General features: G+C 41.3%; 1 protein-coding gene across 2 annotated transcripts in view; it reads right to left on the bottom strand.

Annotated features, from left to right (window-relative positions):
- Positions 1–19,801, bottom strand: part of MCM3AP (minichromosome maintenance complex component 3 associated protein) — a 97,412-nt gene that overhangs the window by 34,377 nt on the left and 43,234 nt on the right. For both annotated transcript variants that reach the window (XM_061607629.1, XM_061607630.1), the window contains exons 17-21: positions 11,315–11,467; positions 8,627–8,824; positions 5,460–5,528; positions 2,870–3,004; positions 728–881 (exon numbers count right to left, since the gene is read on the bottom strand). In XM_061607629.1, coding sequence (XP_061463613.1) covers positions 728–881; positions 2,870–3,004; positions 5,460–5,528; positions 8,627–8,824; positions 11,315–11,467 — 709 coding nt within the window. The remainder of the gene's footprint in view (positions 1–727; positions 882–2,869; positions 3,005–5,459; positions 5,529–8,626; positions 8,825–11,314; positions 11,468–19,801) is intronic.

Below are 19,801 nucleotides of genomic sequence, written 5' to 3'. Positions count from 1 at the left end.
CTAGCAAATCTAGAGGCTCCCTACCAACCATCCAGCTCCACATTTTTATCTTGGGCATTCTTCTCCCTAGGATACACTTTCTGAAAAGCCTTCTGGCTAGGCACTTCTTCTTTATTTTTGTCCTGCTGCTACATTTTTTCCACTCTTGTCGCTATTGTCAGAAGTCTGGCTATTTTGTTGGAAAAAAAGATGATGAAAGAATACACCATAGTTCCTACAGGCCACCCAAAACCCTAAGAATTAAATATATGCCTCTGTTTCCATGTGAAACAGCCATGTGTGTGTGTGTGTGTGTGCGTGCGTGTGCAAGACAGAGAGAGAGAGAGAGAGAGAGAGAGAGAGAGAGAGAGAGAGAGAGAGAGAGAGAGAGAGATGTGATTGTGTGTGGGTCTGGGACCACTCATTAATAGACTGAGGTCTCCAACAGGTTTCCACCAGGATAATGCGTGGCCCTGGGCCTGAAAAAGGTTCCCCATCCCTACCCTAGACCATTTAGGGCTCTAGAAAACAACACCAGCACTTTAAATTATGATTGGAACAAAATGGAAGAGCCACTGAATATCTTTAAGAACTGGGACACATTTGATCCAGAGTGTCACTTAACCTGCTCACTTTTTCAACTTTCAAAAGGTAGCCCCACATAGAATGCACAGTAGTAATCAAAAGTAATGGACTCTTGCAGTACTTATCATGATATTGACATGTAGCAAGCATTGTTTGAACAGACCTTTATACACACGCTGACACAAACAGCCCGATCTCTTTTGGTATGAAGACAAGTATGTAATGCGAGTGTCTGGATTCTACTTTTCACCACAGATGTATTTTCCTTCAAATTTTTGTCAATCATAAACTTAGCTGTCAACCAGTCTGCTACCATTCTGCAAACCGGAAACAAACTTTCAGCATAATCTCACAGATTAATTGTATATTCTGCTACCAGTTTAAGAAGTGACAAATATTTTTAATCATGTAAAATGTTATTTTGTTGAATGAAACAGGCATATTCATATAAATATTTTCAAAATATCTGTATTTTTATATAAAATAATCATTTAAATCACTTACTATCTATGGTCAACAGTTTATAAAAGCAAACAAGCAGGGCTGCAACAAAAATGTTGCAGGGGGGAATGCTCCTGTTCAGTGTTTCAGCCAACCAACCATGCTCTATCTCCAGCATGCTCCATTCCATCCCTCTTCCACTTGTTTTTATGTACACATACATACATACATACCACCCCAGCAAGAAAGTCAGCATTTCATGCCCCCTGAGCATGCTCAGGTCCTCACCGGGCCATGTGGAGTGGGGGGTGAGGTTCTAAACATTTTTTGTACTACTGCAAATATTGGGGGGTCCCTGAGCCTGCTTATTTCTCCCTCTTGTCGGTGGGTGGTGCCACTATAGCTAAAGAAGAACTGAAACTCAGTGAAATGAGATCATTGTTTGTATATGTGATGATTTGTAGAGTCCCAATAAAGCAATTTTCTCAGTTGCTAACACCTTTTCTGAACTGTAACTTTCAATATTAAGATCGCTTTCAGGAATCTTAAGGTGCATCAAGCACGTTAATAAGGATACAGCTCAATTCAATACATGTTTACTCAGAAGCAAGTCCCATTCTGTTCAGTGGGGACTAATGCCAGGTGTGTACAGATTTTTAGCATTAGAAGCCTGGCTGATGTACCAAAAAGCCTATAATCCCAAATTCTTGGCTTGAAGATTATAGCAGGCAAACCTGTTTTGCTATCCTGATCCTACAGATATGCATAGGTGTGACAGTGTAAGAAAGGGGAAGTTTGTACATCACTTGATTGCTCATAGCTCATTCCCCCAGTTGGCAATGCTCATTTGACAGAAACAAGAAATTGAGCCTGAAATTGAGTGTTATTGGATCAGTCCTGTGGAATGCTCTGCCAACAGAGATTCAGTAGGCACATTCTGTTCTGACTTTTAAATGCCTGCTGAAAACCTTCCTATGCTACCAGGCTTATGAGAAGTTGAGAAGATATCTTTCTGCAACAGTTAGTTAATGATTTCTAATTTTAAACGTTTACATGGTATTATTGAATATATAGATATGATTGTTATAACCCACTTTGATATTTTTATGAATGGCAGTATACAAATATTTTAATAAATAGCTGAATCTGTGTGAGATATCTGAGATAACATGACACCTCTCTGCAGTGTTAGGTCTGCAATAGCTCATTCATATTTATCAGTCATCAAGTGATTCCAAGTCATAATGAGTGGCTTGTATAGCTTGGCTATACTCTCAGTTTGTGCTGAGCAGGGTGTCCTGCTAGACTTTCTACCACCACTAATCCTGTTTTGAAAAGCCACTGTTGTTATCGGAGGGGCTGAGGCAATGGAGTACCCAGAGCCATAACGTTCCCAGTCTTTTACAAGAGGGACAGGTTTCTGTGCGAAGGGGGAACAGTGTCACGTGTAAGATAGCAAGCATAGCACACAACTTGCCTACTTCTACACAAGAAAAACAGGAATTCCCTGGGCCTCAGCTACGCTGGAATAATTTTTAATGTTGATTTTAATGAAGAGGATCCTCAGGAACTGAAAGATTGGGGCAGTCAAGTGAGCAAGTAGCCCAATGAAATAGTACCTGGGTACATGGGTGGTGGGTAGAGTTTAATAAATAAAGCCAAATATTTTCACGCAAGTCTCTAGTTATGAACGCTAAACAACCAGCAAACCAAGTTCTTTGCTCCTTTTGAATGGCTAGCATACAATAGGTTTCATTAGTGCTGGCAATAATGCCATTGGGGCAGCACTGTATTTAGGGGTAAGGGCCATACGGAGATATCACAAGCTACTAGCTTTCTTGCATAATCTGAATGCAAGGAATACCTGCTATGATCCCCAACTGGATATTCCTCATAGCTTGGCAACACCAGAACTGCTTTCCAAAAGACCTTTTCTTCTTGTATTGGAATGTTTTCAGCAACCAGTGATGGCAGATCTAGTGGAGTCCACAATGCATCCCTTAGACACACACAATCATTAAAAATGTTTATTTTATTTCATATATTTATATACTGGTTAATATTCAGAATTTCTAAGTGAAGCACACAAAATGTTTAAAAAATGCATAAAAACAATTAAAATTCATCATAGGAATGTCTTTGTCAAGCACCTAAAGTTCACGGGGGAGGGGGGGGCACTGTCAAATCTCAGTCAGGATGGAGTTTCACAGGGCTGGCCCCACAATACTGAATGTACAGCTTCTGGTAGTTACAAGGCATGGCTGTGAACCACAAGAGACTCCTCCAAAGATGTCAGCGATCAGACAGGGATATAATAGAGCATACTAAGTTGTTTTCATTGTAAGTCATCTTTCATGAAGGAGATTTCAAGATAGGGTGGGTTGATTTAAATCAAATCAATTGAAGTGTGTTTATCAAATCATCAATCTGCCCTCCAGCGGAGCTCTTCAGAATTGTCCAGGGCTATTACACACTGGCCCCAAGGACATGGTAGAACCATTTGAGGCCTGCTGTAATGAATTTGCTAGGTACTAGAATTTGCTAGGATAAAATCTTTAGCATCCACCAGGACTTAGACTCCAGTGTTATAGCAAGTGAATCAAGTGGATCCAGAGCACAGCCTTGTCCCGATTTCTTGGATGGGTTTCAGTTGGTACAGCTTGAGGATGTTGACAAGGTGCTTGGACAGGTTCGTGCAACCACTTCTGTGCTGGATCCTTGCCCTTCTTGGCTAATAAAAGCTAGCAGGGATGGAACAGCCAGCTGGGCCAGGGAAGTGATTAATGCCTCACCTGAAGAAAATGAAAAGGAGAAATAGAGCTGCGTGTCATCAGCATACTGATGGCAACACACTCCAAAGCTCCGGATGACCGCATCCAACAGTTTCATGTAGCTGTTGAACAGCATGGGGGACAGAACTGACCCCTGCGGAACCCCATACTGGAGAGTCCAGGGTGCCGAGCAATGTTCCCCAAGCACCACTTTCTGGAGGAGACCTGCCAAGTAGGAGCGGAACCACCGCCATGCAGTCCCTCCCAACTCAGCCAGTCTTCCCAGAAGGATACCATGGTTGATGGTATCGAAAGCCGCTGAGATATCAAGGAGAATCAACAGAGTCACACTCCCCCTGTCTCTCTCCCGACAGAGGTCATCATACAGGGTGGCCAAGGCTGTTTCCATGCCAAAACCAGGCCTGAAACCTGACCGAAATGGATCCAGATAATCGGTCTCATCCAAGAGTGTCTGGAGGTGGCCTGCCACCACTCGTTCAAGGACCTTGTCCAGGAATGGGATATTTGCTACTAGCCTATATTTATTAAGATTTTCTGGGTCCAGGGAGGGTCTCTTCAGGAGTGGTCTCATTACCTCCTCTTTCAGGCGGCCAGGGACTACCCCCTCTCGCAGAGGGGCATTAATCACTCCTCTCCCCAGCTGACTTTTCTTTGTTGATGTTTAGCCATTGTATTAGTGGTGGGACCACTCGCAGTTTGCCTCCATTTTGCATACTCTAAGTGGCTAGAGATGCTATCTAAACTTAGTGAAAAGTCTGAAGTGAGTAGAGGTTTAGTTACTTTACATTTAAATAGCATTTTTAGCCATGGGAGTGTAGGCACTTTCCTAGACACCTTGTCCAGAATGCCTCACTCTGAGGAAGAACTCTTGGAGCAAGGCAGGAAGAAGACAGAGGGGGTGATGGAGACCCTTGGCGGGTGGGTAGGTGGCCAGCAATGGCAGGAGTAGAAGGGCTCATGGGCAGGCACACAACAAGGCAAGTGAGCAGGGGACTCAGGGGCAGCAATTCACCACTCTCCTGCAACCCACCACTTGAGATAATTGTTTCAGCTTGCCTCATTGCAGCGCAGGCCCTGCAAGTGATGATTTCCTAGTAACTGAGCCCAGTGAAAATCCCACAGTCATAAAACAATATCTGACTTTTAAATAACATGATAATGCTTCACCTGAGAAGTCAGGTATTTCCCCCCCTAGTTCTCTTTTCTAAAGAAAAGAAGCCTTTGATTTAAAGTCTGACAGATGGTCATGATTTATTTTGAAGTAATTCTGTTAAAAGTGCGATTGTATTAAATCCAGATTTCCTTTTAAACCAGATAATTTTTTTAAAAAAGAGACACTTATTCAAATTAAAATCCTGTTTTTAAAATTATCAGTTCAGCTTCAAAAGGTGTAAACCACTTCAGCTGGTAACTTCAGCAAGAACTCAACGTTAAGCACTCACTTCACTCTCTGATACCACAGTGATTTCTCCTGTATGTAAAATACCAACACAAGGGATGGAAGAGAGTTATAAACCTTCATTTTGCCTCAGCAATTTTAAGTACTACAACTAGTCAGACTCAAGGAATTCATCACTTTGCAATTACGTTAGGATTATTACAGGTGGCAATCCTAGAGTTTGTAGTATGTGTGCTAATATAGCTTAAATAACTTTAACTTACCATAATAATTGCTGGTAAAAATGTTGCACTTTCATTTGGTTAATTGTCTTGTTCCGTAGCCATCTGAGCCTAGAAATAAACAGAGGCTTTATCAAACACTTGGCCACACATTCCCCCTTCCCATCTTGCAAGCAACTGGTGTTCTCTTATATGCCAAACCTGTATGGAGACAGGTATGGATTTCTAAGTCACTAACAAGGACCTGCATTTTATCAGATACTTCAAGACTGCTTCAGGGAAAAACTAAATTGTTACTATGGAGCTGCATGTTGCATGTGAATTTTTAAGGGTTTTTAAGGATTGCCTTTTTTGATGTACAAGTATAATAGAGACAGAAGAAAGAAGTCTTACTTAACTGAAGGGAGGAAGAATTTAGGGACTGATAGCCTTGGAATGATACTGAGAAAAGGACTGTAAAATGAATACATTTTCTAAGGAATGAATTTGTTGAGGCTCCTTCATATGATACAGAAAAAGCAGGCATGACACAATAAACCATGCAGAAAATATTGTAAATGTTATGGTTCACACATGATTTAGTCATGCAAAAAGCAAAACATTATCTTTTTTTATTACAGAAACTGTGTACATAGGCCACAGGAAACAGTGACTGGTCCTGGTTCACTACTATATATATGCACAATATAAACACAACATTTATTTATTTATTTATTTATTAGATTTTTATACTGCCCGACTAGCGATAGCTCTCTGGGCAGTGTACAACAGAAAATACAAAATACATCTCATAAAAAATGCATAATAAATATTACAAAAACGTATAAAGTGCAAAAATCAGATTACATAATTTTTTTAAAATTTAAATTAAAACGCCATAGAAAAGAAGCAGGTCTTAAGCTGGCGCTGAAAAGACAGCAGCATCAGCGCCGTACGCACCTCAACGGGAAGACTATTCCAGAGTTCGGGGGCCACGACTGAGAAGGCCCTAGTTCTTGTCACCACCCTCCGAGCCTCTCTATGAGTCGGGACTCGGAGGACGGCCTTCGATGTAGAGCGCAGTGTCCAGGCAGGTTCATATCGGGAGAGGCGTTCCAACAGGTATTGTGGTCCCACGCCGTATAGGGCTTTATAGGTTAAAACCAACACTTTGAATCTGGCCCGGAAGCATATTGGCAGCCAATGTAAGCGAGCCAGAACAGGTGTTATGTGTTCCGACCGCTTGGTTCTTGTTATTAATCTGGCCGCCGCATTTTGGACAAGCTGTAGTTTCCGAACTGTCTTCAAAGGCAGCCCAACGTAGAGCGCATTGCAGTAGTCTAATCGCGAGGTTACCAGAGCATGTACAACTGATGTAAGGTCCTCTCTGCTCAGGTAGGGACGTAGCTGGGCTACCAACCGAAGTTGGTAGAACACGTTCCGAGCCACCGAGGCCACTTGAGCCTCAAGTGACAGGGAAGGATCTAAAAAAACTCCCAGACTACGAACCCGCTCCTTTAGGGGGAGTGTAACCCCATCCAGGACAGGGTAGATATCCACCACCTGGTCAGAGAAACCATCCACGAGCAGCATCTCAGTCTTGTCTGGATTGAGCCTCAGTTTGTTAGCTCCCATCCAGTCCATTATCGCGGCCACGCAGCGGTTCAGCATATTGACAGCCTCACCTGAAGAAGATGAAAAGAAGTAGAGCTGCGTGTCATCAGCATACTGATGACAACGCACTCCAAAACTCCTGATGACCGCACCCAACGGCTTCATGTAGATGTTGAAAAGCATGGGGGACAGAACCAACCCCTGCGGGACTCCACATTGGAGATCCCACGGTGTCGAGCAATGTTCCCCGAGCACTACCTTCTGGAGACGACCCACCAAGTAGGAGCGGAACCACTGCCAAGCAGTGCCTCCAACTCCCAACTCCGCGAGCCTCTCCAGAAGGATACCATGGTCGATGGTATCAAAAGCCACTGAGAGATCAAGGAGAATCAGCAGAGTTACACTCCCTCTGTCCCTCTCCCAACATAGGTCATCATACAGGGCGACCAAGGCTGTCTCAGTGCCGAAACCGGGCCTGAAACCCGATTAAAATGGATCCAGATAATCAGTTTCATCCAATAGCGCCTGGAGTTGGCCAGCAACCACTCGTTCCAAGATCTTGCCCAGGAATGGAACATTCGCTACTGGTCTGTAGCTGTTGAAATTTTCTGGGTCCAAGGAAGGTTTTTTCAGGAGTGGTCTTACTGCCGCCTCCTTCAGACAACCAGGGACCACTCCCTCTCGTAAAGAGGCGTTTATCACTTCCCTGGCCAGCCAACTGTTCCATCCCTGCTAGCTTTTATAAGCCAAGAGGGGCAAGGATCTAGTACCGAAGTGGTTGCACGTACCTGTCCAAGTACCTTGTCCACGTCCTCGAGCTGAACCAACTGAAACTCATCCAATAAAACATGACAAGACTGCGCTCTGGACACCTCAATAAGATCAGCTGCTATAAACTGGGAGTCTAAGTCCCGACAGATGCATAGGATCTTATTCTGGAAGTGTCCAGCAAACTCATTGCAGCGGGCTACCGAGGACTCTACCATGTCCTGAGAGCCAGAATGAAGTAGCCCTTGGACAACTCTAAAGAGCTCCGCTGGGCGGGAAAGAGATGACTTAATGGTGGCAGCAAAGTATTGTTTCTTCGCCACCCTCACCGCTTCTAAATACAGCTTAGTGGAACCACTTACCAGCGCATAATTGCATCCATCGGGAGTTCGCCTCCACTTCCGCTCAAGCCGTCTCCTATTTTGTTTCATCGCTCTCAGCTCCGGGGTATACCAAGGAGCTGTATGAGCTCTACACAGGAGAGGGCGCGCAGGAGCAATCGTGTCAACATGGGAGCAGAGGATGACAATGGGCATGTTTTATCTCTCCTTTCACACAGCAAACATGACTGGTAGACACTGTATATCCACAAGGGTCTATAATATAGACTGGTGACTTAAAAAGTGGCCAGGTTTGCACAATATGCTAATGAGGAGAGAACCTAAGCAGGAGCCCTGGTTTGGATAACACACCAAACCAAGCCTTAGGTCAGCAAGGTCCAAGCTGGTAAAAGGACTGGGGAGGGGCAAAGTGGCTGCAAGCTGCTCTCTGGAGGCCTGCATTCTCACTCTAGCTTAAGCCAAGGTCTGGTTCAGCATATTGTGTGAACCAGGCCAGAATGTACTCACCTAAGGCAGGAGATGCCAAGGTTCCCTGCATGTCCCAGGTTTACAATAGTTTTAGCAAGGTGCTCTCTGGCAATAGGACACTCTGCACTGGGTGACAGAGCTTTCAGTTTATGGTTTGGATCGACACAAGATGGAGCTGCTGGGAAAGCTCTCATCTGACGCTTCAATTTCTTTCGGGCTACAACAGCTTCCCTCCATCTTCAAGAGAAAGTATCAATACGTTGCATTAAAATTAATTCAAATCAAATAGTTATTGCTTATTCAAGGGCCATCACCAAATCATGCAAAAGTACAATAAAAAGGTACTGTGGAAAATATTTACAACAATTTAACAGTAACACAGGATCAAATCCATTGCAGAATCCACTATCTTTTACAATAAAAATAAAGAACTATAACACTATTAATACTCAGTACAAAAAAGGGTCCTACAATTAAATTCTGACAACAGTTCTCATTCCTCTATCTTCATTATTCTAAATCATGGTGGCAATCAGTTATATAAGATTTGGCCCATTTCTTTTTGACAGACAAAACTGCAAATATGATCCTATGTGTCTGGTTTGTCTGAAAAACAACAACTCAGTAGTGTGTCCTCTTCTATTAAAAATTATTTCTGAACTGCACTATCACTAGAATGTGCAGTTGCTTTTAAAGTTAAATACAGTATAATAAAAAGATACAAACATACAGCAGCATTAACAGTGGGTATCTTTTAAATCAAAATTACAAGCATATTAAGAATCAGCATTATGAGCATATTAAGAACTGTTTACTTTTTCTTCACACAGGAAGGTTTGCCTATTTCCGGCAAAGAAATAAAGGTCTTTAAAATGGAGGGCTATCCCTTGAACGTTATGCCTTCTATCCAAAGTACAAATCTGAAGATATGAAGAAGTTGGGGAATCTTAAATGTTTGTATGATTTCAGAATTTACTGAAACTATTCTACACAATGCATAAAAAACTTCAGGAGGCTCTAGGCCTTTCATTACATATGTCTGATGGGTAAGCGCGCTGCTGCAGCTTTGATACTCAACTTCCACTCAGGGATTCTATATTACCTGCTCTGCCAGAACATTAAGAAAAAACAGAAAGGCTGTACTGAGGGCTTCCACTTGGAAGCTCCCTAACAGCAAATGCCCAGCCCTCGGGCAACAACGATGCCCAAGAGCAACATACCATTCTCCTGAACTCTCTTTTGCGCTACAGCACAGAAAAGGTAAAAAAAGTCAGGTAAATTCTCCCCTCTCCCTCAAGCCCCCCTTGCTTTTTGTTAAACACAGTGTCCTCTGTTATCTGAACTAAGAATTGTGGCTGAACCCTTACCATGGTTAATATCAAAACAAGCCATCTTCAAACTATGGTTTATGAAGCTGGTTTGTTTTGAAACTAACTATTGGTAGTGTTAAACCATGATTCTTGTTTGGTATCTTGTTAACAGTAGTTAACTAAAAGTGAAAGCAAGAGCTTCCGAACTTTTCATCTTGGCTGCACGGGAAGGAGGGGAGGAGAGACAGAATCATGAGAGCATGGGAGGAAGATAGACTTGCTCAGATGTCAGTAAACCACATTTGGTGTTATGTTCTGAAGTACTGGATAAGAAACAGCTATCTTCTTGTTGTAGTCCTTATCGACAAGCCTCATTACAAATGAGAACCCATCTCTCTCTCAAGTCATCTGCATGTGCCAGAGAATGTGGAGGAAAGATCAAACCAACGCATGGCTCCATAGGCTCATTTTGTGATATTAAAAAACATCAGCGGTACAACTTTGACCATTGTCGCGGCCAGATAGGCGACTTAAAAATAAAATTTATTATTATTATTAAATGTGGGAGAGTGCATCTGAATCTGCTACTTGGTCATCAAATGCCCTGAAGTTTTATGCCCTGGAGTTTTTTAGTAAAATGTTTGAGCCACAAATAAGACAAAAATTACACACAAAAGCCTCCATAAACCCTAAATTACATAGATAAGTAGCAAATGTCATCTGTCCCTTTCTAAAGAAAAGCCACTCAATTCATCTGCAGTCATGTGCTGTGTCACGAAAGCCCTGGCACACTGACTTACATGCAGAGCTTGGAAAAGTTACTTTTTTTGAACTACAACTCCCATCAGCCCAATCCAGTGGCCGTGCTGGCTGGAGCTGATGGGAGTTGTAGTTCAAAAAAGTAACTTTTCCAAGCTCTGCTTACATGAACAGTTCAGCTCACCATCAACTGCTCACTGAAACTTTATTTACAACCTACAAAGCCCCTCTAAAAATTTGTCTCTAAGAGCCTGCAAGCAAACATCAGAGTGGTTCAAATCAACGGCAGCCAGAAGGAACGCAATCCTCCCTCTTCTGCCAGTACTGGCCCCACAACAAGATTATGGAAGATCATAGGTGATGAGACACACAGGGCCTGCAGAATGGTCAAATTTCCCAGAGGAGCCTGCGGGAGATGTACTGTTGGAACATTCAACATTCAGAAATCATTTTACTTACAGCTCTTAGCTATTCCTCAATCTAAACTACCTGCAGGGGGTTAAACATGTAAGAATTAAACAAGAGGACTCTACATAGGCTGGTCTTAGCTACTTGGCAGAAGAGGATGATATAAATGTGATAAAATTAACACCCTATTCAAGTAGCAATTTTAAGTCAAACTGAAGTAATGGCTATGGAAATGCTTCCGTTAACCCACCGCTGTAAGTATTTGCAAAAGCACTGGAGTTCCTGCAGGGTCTCCTTAGCAATCTGGAAAATCTCATCTTCCAAAAATACACCCATTATTTCAGCACAGACTTCCTTTGAGCAACGGGCAATGCGTGCTCTTTGGTCTTTCTCCACAGCACCCCTAGGACAAAATTAAACATTAGCGTTAGCAGGCATTTCCAACAGAAGAGCACAGTAACAAAGGAAAATTAAAATGAATTAATACTTGATTTCTTTGAAGCAATGAAATAATACCATTGTCCTTAAAAGCCTAAGGAGCAATTAAACTTTCAAAGAACAAACGTCATGGCACGTGAAATTTTTATGGTGACAAGAATGGCAGGCACACCTTAAATGGGAATTCTTGTCTTCTGCACAAAAAGAATCATGAAGTCTCTACTTTTCCAATAATGAAGAAGTACAATGACAGGGAAATTCATCATTTCATATTTTGGTGAGAGAGCTTGTAACATGACAGGAACTGATCAAATTTTGTAGAATGCTTCCTACATATTATGTGCCTAGTCAACTCTTCAGCTATATTACTTGCCGGTCATGGTGGTGGTTGGAAGAAATAATAAAACTAATTAAATTGACATTATGGTGTTTTACTTTAAGATAAAACATTCTGTGATTTGAAGCAGAATAGCTGAGAGCCAAAACAGACTTTAGAATGGAAATCTAGAATGGTCATTTAGATATGCGACTGCTTCCCGCATCTAGGTGACCATGAACACCTATGTCACAGAGAGTAGGGAAGTTTAAGGTTACATCTTAGAAAATGCATATGCTTGGTACTACAGTCTAAGCTTTTGTTATATCCATGCCTGAAAAATCCTTCTTGAGGGGGCAACAGTACATGATGAACTTTGTTTCACCTCATCCAATATTCTGCATAGGGCTTGTCATTACACCAATTTCACAAGCAAGTTCCTGTATTTCTAGATTAGAACGTATTTGGAAAATGGAAACAGACTGCCTTCAAGTCAATTCCGACTTATGATGACCCTATGAATAGGTTTTTTTCATGGTAAGCGATAATCAGAGGGGGTTTACCATTGCCTCCCTCTGAGGCTGAGAGGCAGTGACTGGCCCAAGGTCACCCAGTGAGCTTCATGGCTGTGTGGGGATTCGAACCCTGGTCTCCCAGGTCATAGTCCAACACCTTGTTGCGCCGTGCCAGCAGACCAGAGCTACCAATAGACCAGTAGCTTGTTAACTTGTCTTGTTCTTGTCAGCTGCTAAATGAAATAAACAGACCGACAGCCCAGGCTTCTGGAAGAGGAAACTTTACTGTTCCAATGAAGTAGTTTATTACACCGTGCTCCGTCTCTCTCCTTCAACACCATATGCTAATTACCCCCCACACCGTTGTGTGCTTACCCAAGCCTGTTATAGCTGAGCCTCTGATCTGCTGCAGCTGCACACTGACCTTGGGCATTCCCTTCAATTAAACTCTTTAACTCTTGCACTGTCTGTTCTGGAACTGGCTGTGTTGCTCACTGAAGCCTGACACACCTTAACCACTATAATAACAATTTTTATGTACGGTCATAGACCCAACCTAGTACAATACATTTTCCATATTTGCGGTGTATAATACAGGAAAATTTGGAGTAATAAAATTAAAAGATTAAAATATTACATTGGATTTAAAAGAAAGAAAATTACATTTTTGGTCGAATAAGCTAAAACAGCTAGACTCCCGAGCGTTGTAATTGGGCCGTATAAACAAATTTAGCCACATTCAGTGTAATTTGTTTGTTCTGTCCGGATAATAGATAACGTAACCTATTCTCGGGTGACATTTTTGATGTATTCTCTATAATTCTTGACAGAAATTTGGCACGTATAGAATCATATAGAGAACAGTCAAACGCTACATGATAAAGTGTTTCAATTTTTCCAGACCTACAAGGACATAATCGTTTTTCAATTGGTATTCCTTGATATCTCCCAAGGAGAAGGGATGAGTGAAGAACATTGAATCTGGCTTTTGTAAAAGCCAGACGTAGTTTTGGAAGTGTGAGAAAATCTAGGTATAAGACATAGTGAAGGGGGATTGGATTTAATTGAAAGTATAGTGGCGAACAGATTTTGGTGGCCATAGAGATGTCATTCTGAAAATCAATATCTTTGAGGTGAGTACGGATTAGTAGCTTGGCCGTGGTAAACGGCTGAGTAGAAAGATATGCCACAGATAGCCCTATTGAAGAGAGTTTGCACCCAAAGTTTTTATTCCAGCTTGACACATATGAGTCCCTCCAAATTTGTTTTAAAAGGCCCGGGGGCTGTTCATATGACATTTTAGTCCAGAAATTTGAGGCTATCAACCAGGCCTGAGAATTTGTGGAGGAAATGCCAGCCTCCAATCTGAGCGCTGCCGCCGGAGCGCACCTTGACACACCCAGCAGGCGTCGTAGAAAAGTTGTAAGTATTGCTTCAATCGAAGAGCTAAAAGCATGAATCCATATTGGCACGCCAAATAGTAGCTGGGGGATAATTTTAAGTTTGAAGATCTTAATGGCTGCTGGTACATATTTTCCCCCTTTATGGTAAAAGAAACGAAAAAATTTATTGATTGCGATTCATGCTTTAGCTATCATGGCTTTTATATGTGGGGCCCAGCTTAGTGACGAGTGAAAAATTATGCCTAGGTACTTATATTGAGAGACTAAAGCTATCTTTTGGGCATTTATTGTCCAAGTACCAGTAATTCTCCGTGTTGAGAATACCGGTATCTTAGTTTTGGAATAATTGATTGATAGATAATTTTGCGTGCAATAGGCCATAAAGGTTCGAATTAAGCGTTTGAGTCCAACCTTGGAAAGAGAGAGAAGAACAGCATCGGCGGCATATAGGAGAAGAGGACAGGCTTGTTCTCCAATTTTTGGGGGGTGATAATCCTTAGTTAGGCATGTTGGGTTTAGGTCATTTAGATAAAGCGTGAACAACAGGGGAGCTAAAACGCACCCCTGTCTTACTCCTTTGGCAATGGGGATCGAATTGGTTAGACTGCCCTCAGAACCACAGCGGACCTGCATTGAGTTCTGACAGTGTAGATTATAAATTAGAAGAAGTAAACGTTTATCAATTTGATATTTTTCGAGCTTTCTCCGGAGGTGTTCTCTTGAAATGGAATCAAATGCAGCCCTTAGATCCACAAATGCCGCTTAAAGTCCATTTCCCCTACATTTCGTGTATTTTTCCGCAAGAAAGCTTAGCAACAAGCTGTGGTCCAGAACAGAACGACCTTCTCTAAACCCAGCCTGTTCATCACCAAGTATATTCTTTTCTTCCATCCAATTATACAATTTTGATTTTAGGAAAGCTGAATAAAGTTTTCCAATTACAGAAAGTAAACTGATTGGACGATAATTGGATGGGTCCTCTCTGTCACCTTTTTTGTGAATTGGTATCACAATTGCTTTTTGCCAAGCATCAGGAATATGGCCTGTGTTATTAATTTTTGTGAAAATATTCGCTAGCAGCGGAGCCCACCAGTCCGGGAAATTTTTCAGGAGCTCGGGAGGAATATTATCCGGGCCGGGGGCTTTGTTAGGATTTAAAGATGCTATGAGTTCTATTATTTCCCCCTGAGTAACTGGGGCCCATTGGGGAAGATCAGAAAAATCAGGAAGTGAATTTGGATTGTAATAGTTAGGATGATCATTTGAGTAAAGTTCCAGGAAGAACTGTTCCCATCTTTGATGTGAAATAATGCATGGATTATGAACTGACGATCTCAACGACTTAGAGATAATTTGCCAGAAATTTTTTGGATTTTTTAGCCTGGCCGCTGCTATAAGAGATTTCCAGTCCTCCTGGATAGCTAATCTCTTCTTATTAACCAGAGCCATCTTATATTTGTTTTTTATAACATAGTATTCTGCTGGTGGAGATTTGAGGTTACTATGCCGATATTGTCGGTAGACTTTCCGTAGTTGACCTCTCAGTTCAAAGCACTCATTATCAAACCATTTTGGCTTTGTTCTTGGGTTTGATTTAGGTTTTGTCTTAGTAGTTTTGGGCAATAAAATAGAATTCATGTGTAGTATGAGCCTCTCATATACATTAAACAATATAGATAAATTCCCTTCTTTCATAATCTGTTCGCGGATATTACAAGCCCGGTGGGTATTTAAAAAATTTCCCATCTTTGTATTTAGTAATGGGGTCCAAATTGATCTTTTATGGATTAGGTAGGAAGAATTTAAAATTGGATTGTATTCAGTTTTTAGTCTGGGATTCTCTAAGGAATGCCATATGTAAATAAGGGGTAAGTGGTCACTATTATGTTTATTTCCCACTTTAAACGTGGTAGTAACTGATTCGATATAATCACATAATCGATTACGCTGCATCCACATTTTGAAATGTAAGTGAATTCCCCGCTGCCATCAATGTAAGTGAGGCCATTTAATATCTGAAGGTCATGGTTAGCTACAAACCACGTTAAGCATATTCCCCCATAGTTTATTTTTGGGTCTTTGGAAATCCTATCGAGAGAAGCAGCGTAGTGTTCTGTGTCTTCTCCACGCCATAGGTTTGAAGTAAGGAGGGATATGTTGTTTGGCCCGGATCTTGCGTTGAAGTCTCCCACTAAAATTAATTTAGCGTTCGGATATTTGCATTCTAACTCTGTTAGATAATGTTCGATGTCCTTCCAGATCAAATCTGTTTGATTCCTTTGGTTTAACGGTGGAATATAAAAGTTTATAATCAGTATGGACTCTGTTTGAGTTGTCAAAAGAACTGTCATGGCAATATTCCCCTTAGATTGTATCTGGGTATGTTTTGCCGTCAGTGCGGTAGAGACGAACATGGTCAATCCACCTTTCGCTCTGCCCATCTTGCTGTCAGAGGTCGTAGCCGGGAGGCAATAGGAAGAATATCCATTCAGAAAGGGCGTGCTATTTGACCAAGTCTCCTGTAACGCAATTATATCATAGCTGGTGATGTAGGTCAGCAGATCCAGATCGTTTGTCTTTGTCTTCCAACCCGAGATGTTCCAAGATAGTAATGAGATCGTCTCTTTCTCTGAAAAAGAAGCATTATTATGCAGGTAGAATTGAGTTGGAACTTCATCAGGTTGGGAAGCCTGTCTGCTTGCGGGCTGAGAATATCAATGTGACTCGTCAACTAATCTTGCGTTGTACGATAGAGAATTGAAACTATTATCGTTTTGAAGTACATCTTGGCAAGATGGGGAGCCTAGTTCTACTGGATATAAGAATTTGGCATTTTTCCAGTCGTCTCCTACCTTGAGTGACCTGTAGCCAGTATTAGATTTGCTATTTTTGTTTGAATTTTTGGAGGGTGATGATATCCCGAAGGCAGGAAGAACTCTTTGTTGGTTTTCCTCATGGTCAAATGACTTAAGGTGTTGTATCAGTTTGTATAGTTTATTAATGAGAACTAACTGCTCTTGATCGGGAAGTTGAGAATATAACTTAGCTAATTCGATCTCCTCCTGCTCCAATTCTTTTATATATCGCATCAGCTGATTTATCTCCTCTAGATAGTCCAGATTGTGCGATGCCTCTTCCGAAACTGTTTGCATGGAATCGAAACATAGCCTCTCCTCTGGGGTTGCCATTTTATTGCGATTAACAGGCGTATTAAAAGTCATCAGCGGTTCAGATGGTGCCATGTTGATAAAATATCTGTTGATCTTAATGCCTTTTTTGTTCAGCAAAGTATCTCTTGGGCAGAAGACTTGGTTAGCTATAAGTTGGGAGTGGAAAGTCGCAACCAATGTCCATTCATATGGGTTTGCAGAGATGTTTACCAATGATTTGATGTAATTTATACGTGGCCCTGTATGAAGCATTTTTCCCAAGCACTTATCCAGAAAAAAGAAATTTGGGTACTTGAGGCTGTTTCCTCGTGTTATCTTGTCATAGGATAGCACCAACTTGTCGGGCTGTAATGCTAGATTCCAAAGGAGGGAAGATGTTTTAAAACTATCATAGCTGTTGTCTAAACTGGAAAGAGCGCTAGATGTTCTCAGAGGGACATCTTCTACCTCCAAGTTAGCAGAAAGATCAGTATCTGTTAAAATAATCTCTTTATCAGTCATTTGTTTGTTTTCCTTTGTCGTATATTTAACCAAATTTACAGGGCGATCAGATTTGTTACTATCTGATTTTGATTGAGAATCCGTAAGTTTGAATAGCGGTTTAAAGTTAAATTTCTTAGATTTACTGTCTTTGGAATTTTTATGATTTATTGATCTTTTTGTTTTCTTATTCTTCTTGTTGGGTAATTGAATATTTTTTTTCTTGAGTCTTTTCCTTCTTGCCAGTATCGCTGGATGCTTTGTTATCGTGGTGTCCTGGTATTGAATCCTTGCCAAGCTTATATTCGCTCCAGTTATTACCTATTTTAGGAGCTATTTCTTGAACCAAAAAGGTAAGTAGATTGTTAGTTTCTAACATACAGTTTTTGAGTAGTTGTAATTCATGAAGTAGTGGTTTCTGCCATTCCTGATAAGCATCTTCCAAGGTGGAATTTATCACCTCAGCCTTTGAGTGGGAAAAGGCTGTACTTTGCTCAGTATACGATTGATAGAAATCGATGGTTAATATTTCTGAGGGCGGTCCCTCATAGAGCGAATTTAAAGAGGCATTAAAGCCAGCGTCTTTCAGTTCTTCGGCAAGGCTTTTAGCTGCTTGGTTCATCTTTATGTTATTAGCGAAGGCACGATGGTCCAGTGACCATTCATGGATTGGCTTCGGCACTGAAGGGGTAGTTTGCTTCAGTTGGAATTTGGGAGGCAACTTTGTTGCAACAGGGAAGAAGCTTGTAATCTTGGATTGACAGCTGGAAGTTAATTCATTTCTTGCTGCTATTTCAAATTCCTGTTATTCACTAGCCATATAAGCCATCTGTGTGGTATATACAGAGGGCAGTACAATATCTCAGAGAGGAGAGATCACGTTTCCTGCTCCGCTGGTGCATTCACTATAGCCACCCAATTTCCCTGCTTTGTAAAGTTTGATAGAAATATCTGTGGCTATAGCTATATTCTTAAACTGCAAGGGTTGATTGGCTTCCGGTTCCGGTTCTGTCCGGTAAGACATGCTTTTTTCTCTTGCAATATTATAACTCCCTAGAGCTGATTAACAACTTCAAAAACCTCAAAATCTTAAAACAGAAGGAAACTTCTGCACTGACCTGCTAACAGGCTAAAGCTGAGACAGAGAGTATTGAGATATCTCTCTCTCAAAACCGAAACCAAGCTCAAGCCGACGGAGCCCTGTGAACGCTTTCAAGAAGCTGCGTCATAAATCTCATGGACTGTTTTATCTCCCTTCTAAAATAACAAACAAAAACTACTCAACTCAAATAGCTTTCGGACTCCTGCCAAGAGCCAAGTTGCAGGGTGACCAAAATAATACAATAAAGGGAAATAAAAACAAAGGGAAAAAAAAGAATCTTATTACGAAACCAACTCCTGACTAGCTCTAACACGAAAGGGAGCAGAACTGTATATTCCACCTTAACCACTACACCACACTGGCTCTCAGAACATAGTTAACTACAGAATTTAATACATACTTACGAAATACTCACTGGGAAGATAATTATACATTATGAAAAATGTCCCTCAGATTTTTGTAAAATATTATGCATGTATGTATGTATGTCCCGCCCTTCCTCCAAGCAGGAGCCCAATTATGTGTGAATTGGAACATGATCTGGTATACATTTAATACTAAAGGGGCAAGAAACCTGTGGCCCTCCAGGTGTTGAGATTCCTACTAGCTTCAGCCAGCATGGTCAATGGTCAGGAATAAAGATCCAACATCTGGAGGGCCTAAAGTTCTCCACCCCACTGCTAACCCATGATTTAGTACTACATGGACAATCAGATCTTTCAACAAGGCAGAGTGAGGCTCCTTGCACTCAACCCAGGAAGACTTCTGAGTTTAGTTTCAAGTGATGTAAAATTTCCAAAAGTTTGACACCATGGGAAAAAAACCCAGGTTCCCCCTCCCATTTCCCCCCAGGAAAGAATGGAAATTTTGTGGGGAAATATAATACTTATTTAAGCGCCGTTGAGGGATCGAAAGGCACTTGTTTACGTTAGGAACATAAAATGTATTATGCATAACCTGGTTTCCCATTAAAGTATTATGTTTGGTATATTAAAAGTATACTTTATTCAGACAATTACAAATTGAATTTATTTTTAAATTTAAATTTCATTTTGTTACAAATGGAGCTCCAAGCTGTTACACTGAAGGAACCTAGCATCTCTTTCATTTTGCCAATTTATGAGGAGCAGGCAAGAAAAAATAAAAACAGGAGAAACCATCTATGTTCTCCTCTAGCTCTCCACAGTGTCAAGCAGACATAAGGCACTCATTTCCACAGTAAGAGCTGAAAATGTGGGGGGGGACTGTGATGTTCATGTATTAGTGTATATATGGTAAGTGCTGTTTGTATAGGAGATACATGGTAAGTGGAA

The sequence above is a fragment of the Rhineura floridana genome, chromosome 2 (assembly GCF_030035675.1).
Source record: "Rhineura floridana isolate rRhiFlo1 chromosome 2, rRhiFlo1.hap2, whole genome shotgun sequence".
In the NCBI taxonomy this organism is placed as follows: Eukaryota; Metazoa; Chordata; class Lepidosauria; order Squamata; family Rhineuridae; genus Rhineura; species Rhineura floridana.
This window is presented reverse-complemented; position numbering and strand designations above follow the sequence as displayed.